General features: G+C 38.5%; 1 protein-coding gene across 3 annotated transcripts in view; it reads right to left on the reverse strand.

Moving 5' to 3' along the window:
* Positions 1 to 2,567: 2,567 nt before the first annotated feature.
* The window catches only part of LOC106714422 (lysine-specific demethylase 6A), a 33,977-nt gene continuing 15,190 nt past the window's right edge, over positions 2,568 to 21,354 (reverse strand). For all 3 annotated transcript variants that reach the window (XM_014507467.2, XM_014507468.2, XM_014507469.2), the window contains 8 exons: positions 12,993 to 13,300; positions 11,467 to 11,692; positions 11,124 to 11,381; positions 8,644 to 8,839; positions 8,051 to 8,110; positions 7,819 to 7,936; positions 4,722 to 4,875; positions 2,568 to 4,601 (listed from right to left, as the gene is read on the reverse strand). In XM_014507467.2, coding sequence (XP_014362953.2) covers positions 3,059 to 4,601; positions 4,722 to 4,875; positions 7,819 to 7,936; positions 8,051 to 8,110; positions 8,644 to 8,839; positions 11,124 to 11,381; positions 11,467 to 11,692; positions 12,993 to 13,300 — 2,863 coding nt within the window. In that variant the 3' untranslated portion in view covers positions 2,568 to 3,058. The remainder of the gene's footprint in view (positions 4,602 to 4,721; positions 4,876 to 7,818; positions 7,937 to 8,050; positions 8,111 to 8,643; positions 8,840 to 11,123; positions 11,382 to 11,466; positions 11,693 to 12,992; positions 13,301 to 21,354) is intronic.

Genomic DNA, 21,354 nt, shown 5'->3' on the forward strand with positions numbered 1-21,354 from the left:
TTATCATTATCATTATTTATTTATTTAATTATAATATTTAATATTTTATGCATATTACTTGTACACACACGATGTTTCACATCTGCCAGGCGTCTCACATTTTTTTTTAATAAATCTTTTTTTTTTTGTTCTAATTTCAAAACCATTAGAAGGTATTGGCATCATAAGGTAAAGTTAATAAAATGTATTTTTTTTAAAGTTACGCAGGAATTGAGTATTTAATGAATCTAAGATTTATAAAAGCTTTAAATATTTCTGTGCAATTTTATACCAAATTCCTTATCTTGCTGTAGAGGCAGAATGTTTTACAACTATTTTATATTATTATTTTTTTATAATAATTCATTCCAATGTGGTTTTTATTCAAATATATTTTTATGAAGCTCTCTGTGTACATTAACATCGTCTTCTATAAGTGGTTACTAATTTGTTGACTTAGTAACTATAAAATGATTCTTAATGCGGCAATTTAATTGTTAGATTTGAAACGAATAGGTGCTAATAAAGCTTACTTAATATTTAATTTCCATATGTAAAAAAATGTTTATACTAGATTATAAGACATCACAATTTAAGTTTTCTTTTAGTATGAGACTGCTTATTCTATAGAAATCTTGTATCTATTCCTACCATTATCATTATGTTTAAGCAATTATTGTGTCATTTTTAAATGCTTTAACAAATTAATTTTTATGGTAATCGCTAATTCGATTTGACTAAATTAAAAATAATTTAGTATGTGATAAGCACAAAGTTAAACCTTGGCTAGTTTATACAGATATGCAAATTATATTGATGAAATAAAGATCAATAAAATATTTTAATTAAAAAGATTTTTTTTTATTATTTAACACTGAGGTAAGACTATATTTGGGTTTTCGAAAATACTGAGTCATTTTATAATTAGTTTCCGAGACCAAAATTACTAGATAAAATATAGTCTTCTCTAATTTTCTTTGACGAAATAAAAATAATGTTTTGTGCAAGTATTTGAGTTTGAGAAACGAATTAATTGTTCTAAGCGTTTACTAACCCTAGTGTATGACAGAGAAGGGAAAAGGATGGGCATTTTGACGAATGAAACAATCAAATGAAAAATAAGTCGATACTTAATTATTTAATAAAAAAAAATGTAATATTACAATATAAACAGTAAGGTCATACATGGCAGTGATGTTTCGTTACTTATAAAATACAAATTGTATTTACTACATAAAATTCGAGTCCAACATGTCCGCTCGCCGCCGCCCGCAGCCGCCCGCAGCGCCCGCAGCGGCAGGAACGTTCCTCGACACCGAAAATTAATACATTCAACATTTGTAATCTCACAACAAATACATTAAACTTCCAAGAGAACCAACAAATTGTGTCAAGAGAACCGTTCGAGCCGCTTACTGCCAACCCAAAGCCTATTCCTACTATCCAAATTACACCGATCCAAAAAAAAAAAACAATTATTATGCCTAATTCTCTTAACGAGTGTGATGACACCGATTGAAAGTCTCGCGACACAAAATGTACTAGTTTCGAGTTCAATACAATTTTTACTAGATATTTTTTGGAATAGTAATCCTATCGCATTAACGATGGATTGTTATCCAAGCAAATAACAATTTCCTAAATATGTTACGTGACACTCGTTTCTCGAAACTATGAACATTTTATAATTTCTAGAATTAATAATAATTTTTCAGATCCCAAGCGTGTGACATTGCATACTGAAATGTAAATACAGTGTTCGGACCCTTTCCAATACTAAAATCGTCTACGTGTATAACATTCTTTGGGACACAGCAGCACTATACACCAGACCCTCCTAAAACGCAGGATCTCAATCCGTGCCTTAACACTTCTATTATTTGCTAAAATGTACTAAAAATCGAATCGAACTAAACACGTCACGATGACAAATAAAAAATAAATAAATACCTTTCTATACAAAAATAAACACATTTGAACACCTGAGCACTTGAGACCTAAAGCATCGACCTGTTAACATTCTTTCTATTAATTTGGCTAAAATAGCGCGAACTGATCACCATATGTTAAGTGATCTCACCACTCCAAGATCTGACTTGCTGCTGTTGAGAATTCATAGCACTCTGTCAAGATCTGACCCTTCTTAAATCATCTACATCCATTTAAACCACGGCCACCTTTCAGTAGGTATGCTTAATTATTAATCTATCACCTATTTAAGATGGCGCCACCGCCAATAAACACACTTATACCTGATCAGTAAAAGTATAGAGTCAATAAAATTGACGCTACCAATTTATCATAATCCCTCACAAAAGTGACGGAGAGAGTAAACTTTACAATTTATTTCATTATAAAAATTACGTTTTATCACCAAAAAATATAGTAACATCACAATGACATTTTCATATTCAAGTCGTGTTGTAAAAATATATGTCGTAAACTATCGCTCAAATATTTCAGTTTGGTCAAATACGAAAAATACAAAACGGAAGTCTAGTGTTTAATAATTTAACTGTTACTGAAATATCAATGACATTTGTTTTTACAATTGATTGTACATATGGACTCATTTGTATAGATACAAAACAACAAACAGCTAAATATTATTATAGTTGAAATAAAACCATACTCTTTAAAAATACATTACACGCTCACACAAAGTAAAAACAGGTACATCGACGTCGCCCGAACAGCATCGCTACTTGCATTGATACAACTGAAGTCAGAATTATCACCAGATTTGTGAATATGGGTTATTTCTAACTTATAAATATTACGGTCATAGTGCAAAATTTTTATAAGAAAATGTTGCAAAAACGTTAATAATTGACTGACACGACTCGCGCTGATATCAGACACGTCCAGGAACAGTTACTAACTTCGCGCCGGATACCTTCGTACTCCAGCGGTTTATCTGATTCATTCGTGCAAAATCTACATTATACATATATAAATACATCGGAAACGCGGAATAAATACGAGATCTGCGTTTCAAAATCGGCTCCCTACATTAAGTTTCACTCGTTAGATCCGGGAGTGTGGAAGCGATCCAGTCGTGGCGGGAGGCGGCCGGCCATCAGTCCGGCGTGGCCACCAGCGCCGGCGTCTGCACCACCGCGGCTGCGGCTGCGGCTGCTGCGGGCGCGGCGCGGTGCAGCGTGAACGCGTCGTACACCTGCGCCAGCTCCTCCGTGTGGTGCTCCTCGAGACACAGGAAGCCGGCCAGCGTGGGCGAGGCGCGGCGCGCGCACGCCAGGCAGTGCACCACGTGCCGGCGCTCGTGCTCGCGCACCAGCAGCGCGTGCCACACCTCGCGCTCGCACGAGCCGCAGTAGTGCGACGCCTCGCCGCGCGCGCGCCCGTGGAACCTAATGGGCACGCCGCGCGCGCGCACCGCGTTCAGCGTGCCCGCGGCGGCGCGCAGCGTCTGCATGAGACACGTGCGCATGGCGCGGTGCAGCCGCGGGTCCGACACGCGGATGTTGCGCGCCAGGTTCCAGGTGAGGTGCACCATGGGCACGATAGACTTGAAGTTCTGCACCTTGTTCCACTCGTAGCGCTCGAGGGCGAGCGTGTACTGCCTGGCGGTGAGCGGGCCCACGTTCCAGGCGATGTTGTTGCACCAGCCGGTGGCCTGCACCCAGTGCACGCAGCCCGCGTTCACCCACACGAGGTCGCCGGGCCGCTGCGTGAATCTGTACACGGGCACGCCGTGCGCGCGCAGCTCCTCCGGGTCGGGCCACCACGAGCCGTGCAGGTACGAGAGCCCGTGCCGGTCGCACAGCTCGCGCACTCCGCCCCAGTACGCGTCCGGTACGCCGAACCACTCGCAATCTCCCGGACCGATGTTTATGTTTATTGAGCAAAAATTGTTGTTCTCCTGGTGGCCGGGCGTCCGGCTTCCGGGCACTTTCATGTACAACTGGACGGTGTTCATGCCGAGGATGACGTGGCCGACGTGCGAGAGCATGTTGGCCGCCGAGGCGACGCGCGCGAACGCGGGCAGCTTCTGCAGCTCCGTGAGTTGGGGACGCCACTTGCGCTCGTCCGAGAGGTCCACGTTGGTGCCGAAGCGCAGCATCCTGGCGCTCTTGCGGCGCTTGACGGGTCCGCCGGACTCGCGGCCGTCGGAGTCTGAGAGCGCGCCGGCGGAGTGCTGCGGGACTGCGCCGCGCTCGCGCTCCTCGCGCAACGAGTCCTGGAAGGAGCCGGCCTGGTACTGGGCGTACTTGCGCACGGTGGTGTGCGAGCGGTGGCTGGCGCACGCCCACACGCGGCGCCGCCCCGTCGGGTCCCAGTTCTCGTCGGCGGACTGCATGAGCTGGGTGCGCACCTCCACCGCGTGGTCGGGCCACGCCTCCACGAGGGTCTTGGTGGAGAAGAGGCCGAGGTCGAGCTTGAGGGCGGCGGTGAGGCCGCGCACGACTGCGATGGGGTGCTTGAGACAGAAGTCCTGCAGCTGAGGCGAGAAGGCGTCGCGCTTCGACTCGACGTAGACGAAGGGCGCGGGCGGCGCGAGCTGCTCGGCGGAGAGGCGCGGCGCGGGAACGGCGGGCGGCTCGGGAGCGCCGCACCCGTCTCCCAACACCGACCACGACGTCGCCGGGCCCGCATTCTCTCTGCACACAAAAATAAAAACAAACTTTACAACTTGTCTATGACATATTCAAACCCGAAATGGAAAAGAAAAGAATTTTGACTAAGTAATTTTGTGACATCAGTTCATTAAGGGTACTGACTTGCAAGCGTCGAGGATCTGCTTGGAGCTCATGCCGATGTGGAAGGAGAGAGGCTTGAGGGGGTCCGTCTTGAGCGGCTCCAGCTTGACGACGGGCTGACGGCCGCCGAGCACCGCCTCGTTCGCGCCGCCCCCGCCCACAGCACCGTTCTCTGCTGCACAAACACAACATACTCTTAAGACAGATGTCTAGACAGAAAAATTTATTCTAGCATCCAAAATATGAAAAAAAAAAGGATTTGTATTTCACTATTGTACGCTGGGTATTAACCGCGGGTGAGGTTTAGTCCGAACAGCTATTGTAACTTAACTTTTTATAATTCTACAAATATGTCTATACGCTTAATAATTTTCTTATTATAGTTTACATTTACTTTACTTTAAAACTAATTAAAATATAATAAAACATACAAAAACGCGTTTTCATGATGACCGTAGATACTTCAAATTGTGACAGAGTGACATTGATGACAAATTATTTTTAAAAACTAGTTTCGATAGCTTACTCATCAACTGGCATTTACATCAGAGAAAGTATGGTTCATGAAATGTGGTAAAAAAAATCCGTTAAGACATTTCATTCATCAGACTTCTAAAAGTATAATAAACATTATTTAGTTTCGATGTTGTTTACACTGATGTGAAAAGTCTTCTACATTCAGTGGCCGTGAAACTCCACTGCGGAAATTCTTGTACTCAAAGACATTGATTTGATTTAAATTACAGGAATACTAATATGTATTTATACAAAGATAGACAGTAAAACTCTATTACATAGATAAATAACAAACACGATTAACAAATCACAGATATATTTAAAATCATAATTATTTTATAACATGCTGTCACCCGCGACGCCGTTTGCGCGATTTAAAAAAAAAACTATTAGTAACCAATATGTTCTTTCAGACTATATTCTACATATGTGTCAAATTTCATTATTTCATAGTCAAATTCATATGTATTTAGGATACTCGTAATCTAAAAACGTCCACGTGTAAATATTTTCCCTTAATATTTTCCTCTGACCATAATCCGTTATAACCGCCTGGAAAAACTGAAAATAGACAAGGAAGGAAAACTTTTTTGAATATTCCCATAAAATACATTTGAAGAGGTATATTTTTAAGTATGATTCATTATTTAATTGTAGGTTTAATTAAACTTAGATATTTTATGAGTCATATCTTTTACAAGAATTTGTTACAATTCGTTCTTCTTAGTATAACATTCAAGTTGTTCTTAAGTGGAGCAGTATGAGTCAAACAGTTTGATAGTAGGACCTACCTTCAGTGGGTTTTAAAGTATATTTCTAGCAGAGGCTTTATTTAGGACTTTGTCAAACATTTTTAAAATTTCTTTTTCTTTATCACACAAATAAATCGTGTGTGTGAAATATGTTTTTTTTATATTACCTATCACACAATTTAATTAATGTGTATAGATTAAAAAAACCTAAAAACATTGATATTTATAAAGCGGAACTATGCTATAATCTTACTAATATTATAAATGCGAATGTTTAGATGGATTGAAGGGTTGATGTTCGTTTGAAGTATCTCCGGAACGGGTTAACAGATCTTGATGAAATTTGGCACAGATGTAGATCATAGTCTGGAAGAACACAGGCTACTAATAATTTTTTTTTTATTTTAATTCCGCGCGGACGGAGTCGCGGGCGACAGCTAGTATAGCATGAAATTTTAATATTAACTTTGTGACAAGCTTAATTATTATTTCTACTGAAGTTATAACCCGCTTACAACCACTTTAGCATTTAAAAAACCGATGAAATCTAGCTACACTTGAATACGGTAGGAGATCGCGGTAATTACGGTTGACGTCAGAAGTACCTCTTAAGAGCTGGATTTATTTTTGCAGTAGAAAATCAACGCCGGTTATTAGCAACTGAATCTAATGTATACATTTAAAATATAACAGCTAGAAACGTTATTTTATACCGCAGATTAACCGTACATTCTTGTCTTTGTCCCTTGAAGGAGAACGAGGATGAAGGCAATATGTTCCGGCAACAGAAATTACATCAACATTTTTATTAATTAGTGGTTGCCCGCAACTTTGTCAGTGCACGTTGAGAAATAAGTAGCCTAAGTTACCCCCGCGCACATCAGCTCTCTTTCAGTAATAGTACCATCAAAATCGAATCAACCGTTTCGGAGATTACCCAGAAAAAACGCGAATTTATGGACAGGCAAAGATTTTTGAAATTGGTTTTCCGTTTTATGCAAAATACATCTTATATTCGAGAAATATTATTTTTTTATATTACATACAGACTGCGATATTATTAATTGTGGAAATATAAAATTAAATTATTTTGAGTTAAACGACACGTAAGAAAAATAATTATAATAATTTAAATATTTAAACAAAAGTTTTTATGATAATTACAATTCGAAATTTATTAGCTCTCAGGATCTCACGTTTATTTGTCGGTTGTTGATCTGTTGCGTGAAAAAAAATATGCAGCGATGCGTTCCAACTTTGCACGAATATCAAAAAATTATAATTTCATTCAAATTGTTCAAAGGAAAAAATTAACCAACAAAAAATATTATTGCATTCAACAAAAAAAAACAACAATTTGACCTAAACCCAACTTCGACACAATGCCTATTACTTGATTAAATAAATGTCAACTGTTTAATTCCCGCACATTTCCGCTCCATTACTTAACCAATCGACTTATAAAGAGACCGAGTAAAGGGAAATGTGTGCACCTGCTCACTCAAATTTGACGACTTTATATCCGCTGTACCGCGACCATTGCCGTTTTATATCGTCTAGTTGTTAATACTATTAAAGAAAAAGTGCAATCTAAACGTAAAAACATTTAACTTAGTATACTTATGTTGTACCTTTTTCTTTCCCTTTCAATAAGTTTTAAATTACTTAATGTTTTGTACAGCAATGAATACTCATTTATTATACATTTTAGCAATATAAAGAGATCATTTTTTTCTCCTTACACTGTTCCTACATTACTAGACGTCACATCATCTTATCAATCTATCATCCATCAATTACATCAGTCCGAATTATGTCACCTAATCTGAAAAAAAAATCTTTAAACTTACTTGTGGCAGGTTCTTTCTTGATATCAGTCTGTGAGTCTGAGAACTTCTTGAGCAGATCTTCAGCGAGAGACTCCGCGCTCTCGCCGCCGCTGCCGGCGCTACTTTCAGTCTTCGTAACCTGTTAACATAACTAACATAAGTTTTTGTAAATGGCAATATATTGTACAATTTATGTTTACATTTAAAGCCTGCCGCCATTTTGGAAGGGAATGGGAGGGAAATGTATACAAACCGCACGCGCTCTCGCCGCCTGCGCCAGTCGGTACTGTGATAGTAATTGTTGCATCAGCGCCTAAAAATATACGATTTATCAATGAATATATAGTAATACAAGCTGTCGCCCGCGACTCCGTCCACTAATAATTATAAAAAAAACTTAACAAGTAGTCTATGTATTTTTCCAGACTATGTTCTACTACATCTGTGCCAAATTTCATCAATAATATAAAATTAATAAAATAAGATTATTTTAGTTTCTTTAAACAAAATAAATATCCTAAATCCAGTATCAACAAGTACATTGACAGAATGTGTTACGTAATAATTTCTTGTCATAACATTTTTACAACGTAAGTATGTGGTCGCGAAGGTGATAAGAAAAGTATTTCTCTGATAAGAACATTTATAATTTTTTACTACGAGTTGTACTACTAAAGATAACGAAATCAACTACAGCATTGATAAAATGCTCTACAATTCGCTAAGTAAATACTAATTTAATATTTACATTAACACCTCGTAAGAAATTGCGAGCTGTTATAAAGTTTGGTTTGCACTATATAACTTCGAATAGCGTCTACATCTACGTGAAACATGTTGTTATACTTGTTGCTGTGGAGAGAGGTTGTGTGAATTCCTCTGTAGATACTGTAACGTCTGCAGCTGCTGGTGGCTGAGAGGCGGTGCTTCCTCCGCTCTCTTGCCAGGATATGGAGGTGGCGCTGACTTGGGCGCACGAGATGACATCTCCGCTGATATAGGCAAGTTCCAAGCTTCCTCTATAGACGGTAACTGACGTCGCCTGCAACAAAACACGGTAAATGCAACAAAAATACATTTCCGGAAAAAAAACAGTGCGTCATTTTTACGTAGTTTCCATGAAAAGGTGAAAGTTACAATTACATTGTGTTTACCAGTCAATTAAAAAGATTGACCAACAACCAATCACTAGAAATATATAAATATGTGCTACTGGAATTACGATAAAACACATATATCAGTACAAGTATGACGCGTACTTCAGAAAATTTAACTCTATTATGATAAATCGTCACGTACATTTCATATATAAACATCATACAGCTATTACTCACTGCATAGTTTCATAACGTATTCCAAAGATTAAAGATTATAGATATGATAGATAATTAGGTTTTTCCAGTGTTTAATTAGGATAAAAGGAAGTAGAAAAGAACTATACATTCGTCTGCCCATAGTACAACAAAGACTATCCAAACATAAAACCTTCATGTAAGCTTACGGCAAAATACTTTAATGCAATTACTTGTCGTATAAGCGACCCAGTTTCCTATTGGAGCGTGTGAATGTGGCACAGCGGAAGCTATGCCACTTGTAAACTGATGATTCAACTAATATACTTGTGGCATTGAAAGGACGACTATCATAGTGTTAGACCGATTACAACAAACGTAGTCACGTGAAAATAACCAGGCAACACCTCTTTAGCTTTACCTAATTAATGTTGCTACAAGCACGTAATAAAAAAAAATAACTAACAACTGTAAGTACTGACACATACTTCAGGGATTAACATTTAATTGCTTATTGGAATGGTGTGAATTTGTTACGATAAAAGATAACCTTTTTGAACCAAATATAATGGGAATGAATTTTCCGAGTTAATTAACTTGAAATAATAATAACTTCAATGGTTACCATATTAAGTATGATTGTGGAGGGGTACATCGGTAGAGTCTAGTAGTAGGTCTAGGAAGAGATGGATGGATTGCGTGAAAGGTGACACGATCAAGAAGGGTGTGACAGTGGAGATGACGGCAGACAGATTGATTTGGAGGACGGAAGCCTGGTGCAATAACCCTACGTAAGTGGGACAAGGTCAGGGAGATGATAAATGGTTTCCATATTGAACTAAATAGAAAAAATAGATTCACGTGACCTCAATCCAAAGTTACTCAATAGTTATACAGCATCGAAAACATTTAACATTAATAAAATTAATTTAAAATTAAATTCGTACTAACTTTTCAAACAAAGAAATTAATAAAATCAAAGCGAGTCATTTGGCCACAAGAAGCTTGTATACACAGATCGGTCATCATTCAAATGGTTGACATTTTTATAGTCACCAATATAAGATCGGTGCATTTGCATTCGTTCACAATAACGATATCAAGAACAATGAAAAGAACAAAGAACGTGGCGGATAACACTGCGTCACAATAACAAACATTGTAAGATACAGCTTTATAAATGAATTGCTAATTAACGTCAAAGACAAAGAAATCTCCATCACTAAAAAACATTATTATAACGCAAATGTAATCCAAACAAATACAAATTATATTTATTCGTAATAATGGGCCGAATATTTTACATTTTATTATTTACAACTGTGAAGATAGAAAAAAAATATCGTTAATTAAGAAATATTAGACCGAAACAACTTTTTGTTATAGTTATAAAGATATTATGATGTCAAAATAATGCCTTAATTAATCATAAACAATTCTAATCAGTAGACCTTGATCAGTTATCCCGAAGGAGGTCTAATAATACCCACGCAGTAAATTAATGATTTTAGGTCATGGATGTTTCAACGAGTATTTCGGACTTTGTCGAGGCAAATATAATGGACTCATTCGGTACTGTGACGCAGTTGTGGAAAAAAATTACATCGGTGTAAGTTTATTTTAATCTGGAAAAGTTTTTTTGCACTCGACAGAAATTTTCCTCATAAATCCTTATAAGTTCTTTTGTGGAAAGTTAATTACGTATGTTGTATAAGAAGTAAAATCATTACTGTAGGATATTTCCAAAATATATTTATACACTACAAATAAAAATTACTGGAGAGTAATTCTATAATAACCAACATAAAATACAATACGACGTAACGTAACTCTATTGTGATGCAAACAATTTTAATTGATAGCATTTGTGACACAAATGTAAATATAATATAGTACAAGTTTGTTGGTCCATTATTAAAAGTGGTTGACGATTTATTAATTCATCCATTAAATGTAAGCCATAGCCATTTATACGACATTTTTTTTATAATTACTGTATTAGAGAGAACGTATATAATACAGAGGTGCACTGACTTGCCGGTGACGGAGGGCATGGGCGCGTGCGCGAGGTGTGCGCGCAGGAAGGCGAGGCGCTGACGTAGCGGCGCGTGCGCAGCCACCGCGGCCGGCCCGCCGTTACTGTAGCAGGCGAACGCGTCGCGTGCCATCTGGCAACTCTCGTACAGGCTGCCGAGGTTGGTCCACGCCGCCGAGTGACCTTTGTCCAGCTGCACCGCGCAGATGTACGCCTGAAGCGCATCCATCGGCTGGTTCTGCTGCTGATATAGAACTCTGCACACCAAACAAATTGTCATTTATAAGATTGATTGGCGACTAGTAACTTGAAAATTAGACTAACCGTTGTTAACAAACTTACCCTATAGAGCACCAAGTATCGGCATTCCCTTCAGACTTCTCGACCGAGTTCCTGTACGCAATGAAGGCGTCATGCACTTTGCCCTGCGCGGCGAAACACCGGCCTAGCAGATAGAGGCCGGCGCCGGAGTCGGGCTCGGCGGCCACAGCACGCTGCAGGCACCACACGGCGGCCCGCGCGCGTGCCGGCGCCTCGCCCAGTGACACGCATCGATGGTACAGCCAACCTAATGACAAACACATCGATCGAAAGAGTTTAGCATTACCTCCTAGAGTCTTCAATTGTGAGTCTATGTTGATTCGTGCTCTAATTTATGTAGAGTCCAACTGTGTTGAAAAGGATATAACAAAAGCCGATAAACGAGATAATTTTAAATAAGGAAATAATCCTTTTTGCGAAGAAAACTAGTCAGAATCTTTGTATAGCATACACTTTCATTTCCTTCCGCTTGATAAAAGATAAAAGGTTGTTAAAAATGATAATTTCAAATAAGGTAATTATTTCTATTTGCGAAGAAAACCAGTCTGACTTAGGATGCCTTATGCTTTCATTTCCGCCCGCTTGCTAACATTTGCGAAATTTTCTTAAAAATGAAAGAAAACAAGTTTCTTAGTCACTCGTTTCTCATCCGCAACAAAGTTGTCCGCAAACCAGATCCGGTGGGCGCTATGAACACTCTCATTATGTCATGCTCGGTTCGGTTCGCATCTGCTAGAGTGGGCACAAAATTACTGGCCCGCTTTGACAGCTGACACAGGGCAACATAATTAAGACTATTTTAAATCAATATGAGAAATATTGATTGAATAAACCGGATCCACTGATTATATTGAGAAGACCACTTAATATCATTGGATATTTATAGTTAGTACAGATTGAAGTTAATCATTTTTAACTTACTGGGGACTGAATGAATGCTACAGCCTTTTACATTTAAGTTTGTAAAGCGGACGTCAAATGGAGTAATTAATTCTTTCGCACGACCAAACTTATTACGCAACTAGTAGAAGTCCTTGTAAAATCGTAATACAAAATGATTTACGTATAATTTTTAGTCTAAGAGCTCATTTATGGATATATCTATTGTTAGACATTTACAAATGTAGAGTTACAGTGAAATGAACGTCACAAATGTACGTGCTCTTTATATAAGCGTAAATAAGCCCCGCATAAATATGATGTGAATATTTAAGTCCCAAAGTTCAAATACGTTAGTTGCCCGGGGTGAAAGTATTGTAAAGGACAATCCGACCGTTTTACACAAGGGCGAAACATTAACGTTAGGTCGAGCACCTCTTTATACTCTTGTAGGCTAGACGAGTTTTATGTTATCAAGAGCATTCAATATTCAATGGCATCCAAAGGATTTGATCAATTTGCCTACATCAGGTTAACCATAATTCTGACGTGGGTATATTTTGGGCTAAATAGAAAATAATTCGTGTCGTCTATCAATAATCATTACTTAAAATTAGGTTGACTTTGGTTAAGTGCCAGTTTTATATTTTAAAAATATATTGTCTCACCTAACTGCCTGCACACGTCTGCTTTCAGGGACGAAGAGAGTTGTGGTTCCTTGAGAAGACGCTCGTAGGCATCTCTGGCGGCCTTGCGCAATCCTCTAGCTTCAAGGAGGTGGGCGGCGTGGAAGCTGAGCTCGAGGCGAGTGAAGGTGGCGTCCTGGTGCGGGGCGAGGCGCGCGCGGCGGAAGTGCGCGGCGGCCGCGGCCCAGTGTCTGCGCGCCTTGAACATGAGCGCCAGCCGCAGGTGCGCGTCCGCCGCGCGCGAGAACCCCGGCGACACGTACAACGCCATCTGCAGCGCCCGCGTTGCCCTGCCGCAAACCAACCATCGAACACGCCCTTACCACACCACTAAATGGAACTTATCACTGGAACTATGCCTAGTGCTATGTGCCAATACAAAGTCAGTTAGCCTTCGCTGATGATTTTTATTACTTAGTTTACTTTGGTACGCCACGCCACACACAACAATTGCTATAAAATATCTTAGATGATATGAACGCATAAGAACGTATAAATGTAATAAAGGATTAAATAGACTACCGAAGTTAAATTGTTCACTTGGATTTCTCCAATTGATAAACAGTAACATGTCTTCATTGAGTGAGAAACTCGGTTTACCGTGTTTCGTTGTGAAGTACATTGCAACACCGCGGCGTCCAATTACCGGACAAGTGGAAATTGAAACGGAATGCTTTAATGTTCTACATTCGCTCAATGCTGTGTATGTACAAACTTCGCGTAACTTCGTGTACAAAAGATATTTACAACTGCCATTCATTAGGCACTAGTATAGATGTAGTATGAATGTCATGTGTGTAATGAATGTATATGATCTCTATAGCAGACTACGAAAACCTATAGTCAAGTAACAATAGTAGAGATTGCCAAGAACTAAATATTTATTAAGGTAACTCTGTTTATGTTAATAAAGTCATAAATGTAATTTTAAAAACCGGTATGATTGCATTGTTTATTTACTCGTCAATTCATTCATTGAAAACAATAGCACAATCTGAATGGAGTAGGTACATACATTTAAATTGCTGTTTCCTTTATTTCTTCTATTTATTTCAAAAGTTATAAGAAACCACTATTGTATATTTTTTGTTACACCCAATTTCTTTCAACAGTAAACAAAGACTCAAAGCCTTGTACAATAACATTGACCCAAAGGTGCACAACAAAACGAAATAGCATGAAAGCCTTTTTTGCTCCATACATAAAATGTTCATAAACGCTATTGGACCGCGCATCGCGATCACAATGAGTTTTTATAATTACAATAAAAACCAAAAAGTACATGGATAGAGCTTTTGTCGAAGAGAACGCTTGACAAAATTGTTACAGTCTTTACAGAGTATTACATTGCTATAAAAAATATACGACCGCTTGTTTATCCCGAGCTGGATGAATTCATGTAGTGAACAGGTAACAGGGACATAGAAAATATGTTCTGGATTCGACCGTCAAAGTAAGATCGAAGACGTTGACAAAAGGAGCTATCGAGCGACGCATCACCGGAGCGTGGCGTCACCGATGCGGCCGCGGGGTCGCTGACCGTCCGAGGCTCGGCATGCAATCGATCGGACGGTGCAACGCAACGTCTAGACAGCGACAGCGATCGCGCTCCCAATACCGAACCAAACGACGAACCGACCGACGACGCACCGCCGCCGCCGCCGAGCCGCCTGCCTTTACCCGCCCGCTTTTATTTAGATGACCTCCGCTGACATTTGCGAGCCGAAACAAAGGAGCGAGACAGGTGGCGTCCGGTGTACCGCGATGCCGATAACTAAAATTAAATGAGACACACACACTCATTGCTACACTCGGCACACTCATGTGCCGGCGATCCGAAGAGCGCTTTCACCCGCGCAGACCGCAATGCCATGATACGCCCAATATAATTTCTTGCATTCATCGCCCGAAGAAAGCCGCCCGTCACTGATTGTCAATCGTCACGCAATATTTAAAAGTCGCAACAAAACCCTGGCAACGTCACCGACTTCCCCTTACATTCGAAGCCATATCAAAGACGAACTTAAAGGAATTTCTTTATTTAGAAACTCTCAATGGTATTATGTAACGTCAAAATTACGATCTTTTCATAGGAAAATTGGGTAATGAATTTCACGAAATATGGCGTAGCTTTTAAATTTACATTCTGTGTATATCGGTATACATCGAAATCGTATCGAATAACATAATCACTTGTAACGAGCTGTCGTGTTGTCACTTCACAGGAACATTGGCTGCGATAAGCGCAGTGACAGAACGAGGCGGAGTTTTGGGGGAGATAACTGTTGGTAAACAAATATTATTTCACCTTAAAAACTCGGGCGGATAAAGTTATTAGTACAAAGAATACAACTATAGCAGAAATATAAGTACATATTGGCTTATCTCGAACCATGCGATAAAATATAAAGAATCGAAATCTTTCTTACATAAATAAATAGCATAAAGAAACTTCGTTCTAAGAATTAAAAGAAATAAGATTAGTAATATCTTCGATTTTAAGCCAGCCGCGTATATGTACTTCGTTGAATACTTTTATAATTCTAAACAATTTAATATAGGACTCCCTACCTGCACGAGGACGCAAGCACTGAGCCCCATTATTACCGGAGCCAGGTAACAAAATTTGGGTGCAACCCTATTTATACATACGGAGCCATCTTTCCACCGGTCGCTATACAAATCCAAAGCGGAAAATAAACAATACGCATGCATATTGAGCACACGAACATCTGTCCCGATATTAATACCGCACGGCGGAATGAAATCGAGGTTTTGCCACGCTCGACCGTGACGGCGGAAATACATATGTTTATTGCGGCTCCTAGAAAGCGCTTAATGAATGAGGAAGTGCGGAGCTCATGGACAATTCAGTTTAGTAATTTACCGAGACCTAGCGGGGTCTGAGGTGGGACTGAGGAAATAATGAAGAATAGAGCGGGCAGAGACCAGAGTTTGTTGGATTATAGTGCGGGATGAGTATGGCACCGCCGTGAGGCAGCTCGGCGTGACCTAGTTTCTCGCACTCGCGCCGGCTCAAGGACGGATCGGGCGCTATTTATAGAGTTCATTCGTCGTTCGTCATAGCATCGCATTCACTTTACATAACTGGAGTGAGTGGTTGCTAGGTGCGCCGGCACGTGGCCACAGCGCGGCGCTCGATACTGCGCAAAGAGTCGCCCGACTCTTTCCCACGGCCGTCGCGTCGATCCGCCGGGGTGAGGGGGGCACCGAGCTTGCAATAATAATAACCCACTTCCCCATTAGCACGAGGGATGCTCGAGATTGACCAGGTCACGCCGGCGACCGAGGTCAATGTTGTTGATACCGTGTCCCAAGAAAACTTTACGAATATTTCATTTTACATTGAAATCAATTTGTGACATCACAGATTCGCAATCGTAATTAAAAACCTAATAAACTTTTTAAAAACTACTAGTCGTAGTTATATCCATCTCTCTAGAATATGTTAAATCATTATACCATTTTAGCAAATATGTTGACGATTATATACATATCCTTTAGAAAGACAATAAATAGCTACCTAACAAAATTTTAAAGTGAAAAGTTTAATATCGAAGATAAGAAGCAAAAAAATCACATATAACATACAATTATATTTAATTAATATGTCAATTATAATTTATAACAAAGAGAGGAGGTAATATAATGCAACTGACAGCCGTGTTGCACTCGCAAGTCATCCGGCTGCGTTATATCACGGCCTTGACGTATGTATATGCAATATGCTAGCGTGCAGTGCGTGCTGCGTGTCTGTGTACTGCATTATAAATCTACAGCGATTTGTGTTTACAACGCCAGCCGATCACCGATACACATTTACGCCGCAACAAAGCATTTCTAATGCAACACTATGGTTTTGAAAACATGTTCACATGAAATACACTGAATATGCGTTAAAACATAACAAATCTGTAAAACATTGTATGATTTTATTATATTAATATTCGCAATTATAATGCATATAAAATATATTTTTATATAGGAATGTTTTACTATATAAATGATCTTACTAATATTATAAATGCGAATGTTTAGATGGATGGATGGATGGATGTTTGTTTTAAGGTATCTCTGGAACGGCTCAACGGATTTTGATGAAACTTGGCACAGATATAGAACATAGTCTTGAAGAACACAAAGGCTAATTATTAAGATTTTTTAATTCCGCGCAGACGTGGTCGCGGCCAACAACTTGTTAATTATAGTTATTATCTAGATTATACATAACAAATATTATGTAAATAAACAAATTGTGTAAAATAATTGCTAATTTGTATCTTAACATTTACTTATCACGTTAATAAAAAAATACCATGATAGAATCATAAACACTTAAGCAACAAAGATTTTAACATTAGAAGGTACGAAACGAGAGGAATAAGTCCCAATAAGCTATAGGCGAACAGACTTAGCGTTGCGTGTTGCACAAAATTGATAATGAGCGGGCGAGGGCTCTTTTATCGCTGGCGTCATTGCTAGCTGACCCACTTTCGTCCAATCCATGTTACTACTTATGTATACTATATGTAACATACAATACACGCGGCGTTCAACGTTTTAGATATTAGAATTCATATATAGGATATCAAAAAAAGATAATATTGTTATAACACAGAGGGTTAATATTACTTTTAGTGTATGGTCAAACCTTGGTTATAGTGAAATAAACTTACAGGTGGTCAATAAAAGAGAAATAGATTAGTATTGCTCTTTTCAAATATCTTGGCTGCCCAAGGTCATCGATGCGATGCGCAGTTCCCTCCCCCCGCGTTCCGCTACGCCGCCCTACACCTAAAATTGTGTTCTGCACAGCGACCCGCGTAAAGTTAAGAGACGCCAAGATATCTGACAAGTACAATTTCTTTATTTTAGTTATGAACTTTTATTTAATAAAACGAATACAGACTGTTCGGAATCATTACATTGAATTGAAAATAATGCGAACTTTTCCACAGGTCATATTATTTTTAGTTCGAAGGTCTATCGAGACTATATCATTGTATAAATAAAATCTAAATTTTTAATTACAACAACAGACAATTAATGTCTAATACCTTACACTTACAATAAACAAGTTCAAAAGATTCTTTTAACCTTCAAAACATTTTTAAATGTGATGTGCTAGCCAGGAAACTGAAGTGCCTGATATAAAATTACTAGTGATGCAACGGATGTCTGTTTCCGTTTCCGCAAGTGCGGAAGTTCCGCGTGCTTTTCAACATCCGTTTCTGCTTCTGTTTCCGCAACTTTTATAACGGAGATAAAACGGAACTTTACGACGGCTGAGAGATCCAAATGCGCGGCGCGAGTCGCGCAGTCCGTGCGCGGCCTTTCAGCACTTATCGCATTTGTTTGTTTACGTATTATTTTGTGAATTTAACCTTCCTATACCCGCGCCAAATGTTTTAACACCTATACCCGCGCACGGTGTCACAGACCGTAACTTTGACTCCTATTATCTGGTTATTTTTCTATAATACTGTTTATATTTTTTTTACTTTACAGGAACTATAGGATGTAATAAAACAAAAAATATCAATTGTTAGCATAAACTATTTAATACTGTAATGACTATCAGTATTTCCATAACAGCCTTAAAAAAGTCACATTTTTTCGTATAGTCTTGAAAAACAATCATAAAACTCTTTATTCTAAAAAAAAAAACATAAAATACCTCTTAATTCTTAAAAATCACATATTTTGAGATCAATGTAAAATAAAATTAGTTACATATTACAGTTTTTAAAGCAGTCAGAACATACCATAACAGCATGTTCTAAATAAAAATATTTGGTACAAGCGGCGCAGTTGTACCGTGTTTTTCTATTTTTTTTTTGATTTGCAATATCCATATCGACCAATTTTATTATTGTTAGATGCAGCTGCAGATTCAGGGCCATCTTATTTGCATATTTCATTGAGCCTCAACCTCAGTGTCCTTGGCAGAGAAAGAGTGAGAGCTCGTCGCCTGAGGATTTAATAAGTCGTAAGACAGTGTTTCCGAAAACATTCTGCGTCTAATCTTCTTGTTAGCATTATTCAAAAGATATAAAACAAACGAATTTATTCCTGCCACGTTCAGCAAACTGTAAAATATTACCATAGGCCTAGGTGGCCTATGGTAATATCTTTTGTGCCTATATCATAATCTTCTGTCTCTGATTGAGAATCATTCTCTCAGTCCGAAGACTGAATTTCATCTTCAAAATTACGTTTTTCTTCTTGGGCTGGACTACCTTCTCAACTTCTTCTACTTCGCTACCAAATTCATCATCATAATTAGAGTCTGAACTTTCTTCCTCCAACGACGATCGAATACGTTCTTCATTCATTTTTGAAGCATTTATAAGCTAAAAATTCATAAATCGAAATAGTAGTTGTAAACAAGTAAAATGAAAGACAAATCATTACATAAAAACAAATAAATAACATGTATATACACATAAACAAAAAAATATGACTTTCGTAAAAAGTTGATCGTGTACCCGCGTCGGTGTCACAGACCGATCAGACCGTATTAGGCCTATGAATCCTGCTCGCACTACTTCGTGCCACGTACTAACCAAAAGCGAGCCCCAAATCGTGCAGCTAGCAGAAAGCGCGAATTCTCAAAGTTCTTGGAAAAAAAAATATTTACGAAAAACTGTTTCGTCGGTCTCACAGACATTTGCGCGGGTATAGGAAGGTTAAGCGCGTAATATTTTCTGCTGCTGTTTGAAACAATCAGTTTCTCTTGCTGGAGTAAACTGTCTAGTTGTTGTCCATGTAAAATTTGACAACTGGCAAAATGTGACTATTTCATACTTACGAGTTATTAAATGTACTTTTGAATAAATGATAACCATGTAATATATCATCATAATTATATAGTTAGAAATATATTTGGCGTTTGTCAACACGAGTGGTTTGGCGAACTTTAATTTGTAAATAGTGTAATTTTGTTTCCTGAAAATAAATTAAAAAAACGCGTATTTTAACTTATTGCAGCGCAGTAAAAATACATACATTGAAGGCTAAAGGACACCGATATCCAATGCCTTAATAAATTAAAAACGAATACAAACTGTTTTTATCGAAAAAAACATTTTTGTAAATATGTTTTTTATTATTATTTACACTTCTGTTTCCGCATCCGTTTCCGTTTCCGTTTCTGCTAAAATTTATTTTTGACATCTGTTTCCGTTTCTGGTTCCGGTAAGACACTTCCGTTGCATCACTAAAAATTACTTTACATATAAAATAGCATATAAACATACAACATATATAACATCTGTGCAGTGTTGAATCCAATGACAAAGGAAATGAAGCGGGGAATCGTTAGATAAGCCGGTTATTCCACTCGGGCTCGACTCGGGGCAAGCGATCATGGCGTGGCACGTATGGCCCATCCTTACGGTACTCCGGACCTGTACCATGGCTGTACTATGAATACATTATATCTGCTTCATAGACGCTTGAGAAAATTACAAAGGAATACTAACTGTATAGATTATCTTAATAGTTAATGTTGTGAGAAAATTACTTCGATAAAAACATGTATATTTTATCAAAGGAAAATTAGAAGTAACATAAAAATAATATAATACGTATAATATGAGTATCTAAAAATAAATGCTATTTAATATCAACATAATCTATAAAATAATGTTTAAGAAATTAAATTTATTCTGAAAACCAGACGGAAGGCCTATCGCATTTTGATACATTTACATACATTTGAAGAACCGATATTTTTATCACATCCTGTTCATGATTGTAAAATTTTATCGAGATGACAACACAGATTATAATTTTTATATGTTCACAAAATACACGTTTCACATACGTCACGATATCTCTTAATAGATAAATGTTGATAAAAAAAATAGTGATAATATGCACGGTAACAAAATGTTCGGAGCAGTATGTATAAAATTAGCAGAATCCTCTCAGGCCGTCGACAATTATAGCGGAGCTGGAGGCCGGCCGATGCGGAAGTGCATAGCTCGTTGCTTGCATTTAGCTATTCAGTCGGCGTCGCAATGTGGTATGAATAAAAAACCGTTGCATCGGCACCGTGCAGTTTCTATTATACAACAGGTTCACCTCGGACTAGCAACTATACAATCGTTCGATAAACTTGTCGGCCTCGTATCCTTACGGTTAGAGTTACTGACCGCAACTCCAGTGTTTTATATGAATTCATAGTTTTGTTTCCGAATCTTTACTGCAATCAAATGCATCCGATTTAGAAGTACGACCGTGACCTAGAAATTACTTTATCCATTTTACTTCGGTCTTTGGTACTTTGTGCAAAAACGCGCGTTAGACGCACACATGA

This window comes from Papilio machaon, chromosome 2, assembly GCF_912999745.1.
Source record: "Papilio machaon chromosome 2, ilPapMach1.1, whole genome shotgun sequence".
Lineage (NCBI taxonomy): Eukaryota > Metazoa > Arthropoda > Insecta > Lepidoptera > Papilionidae > Papilio > Papilio machaon.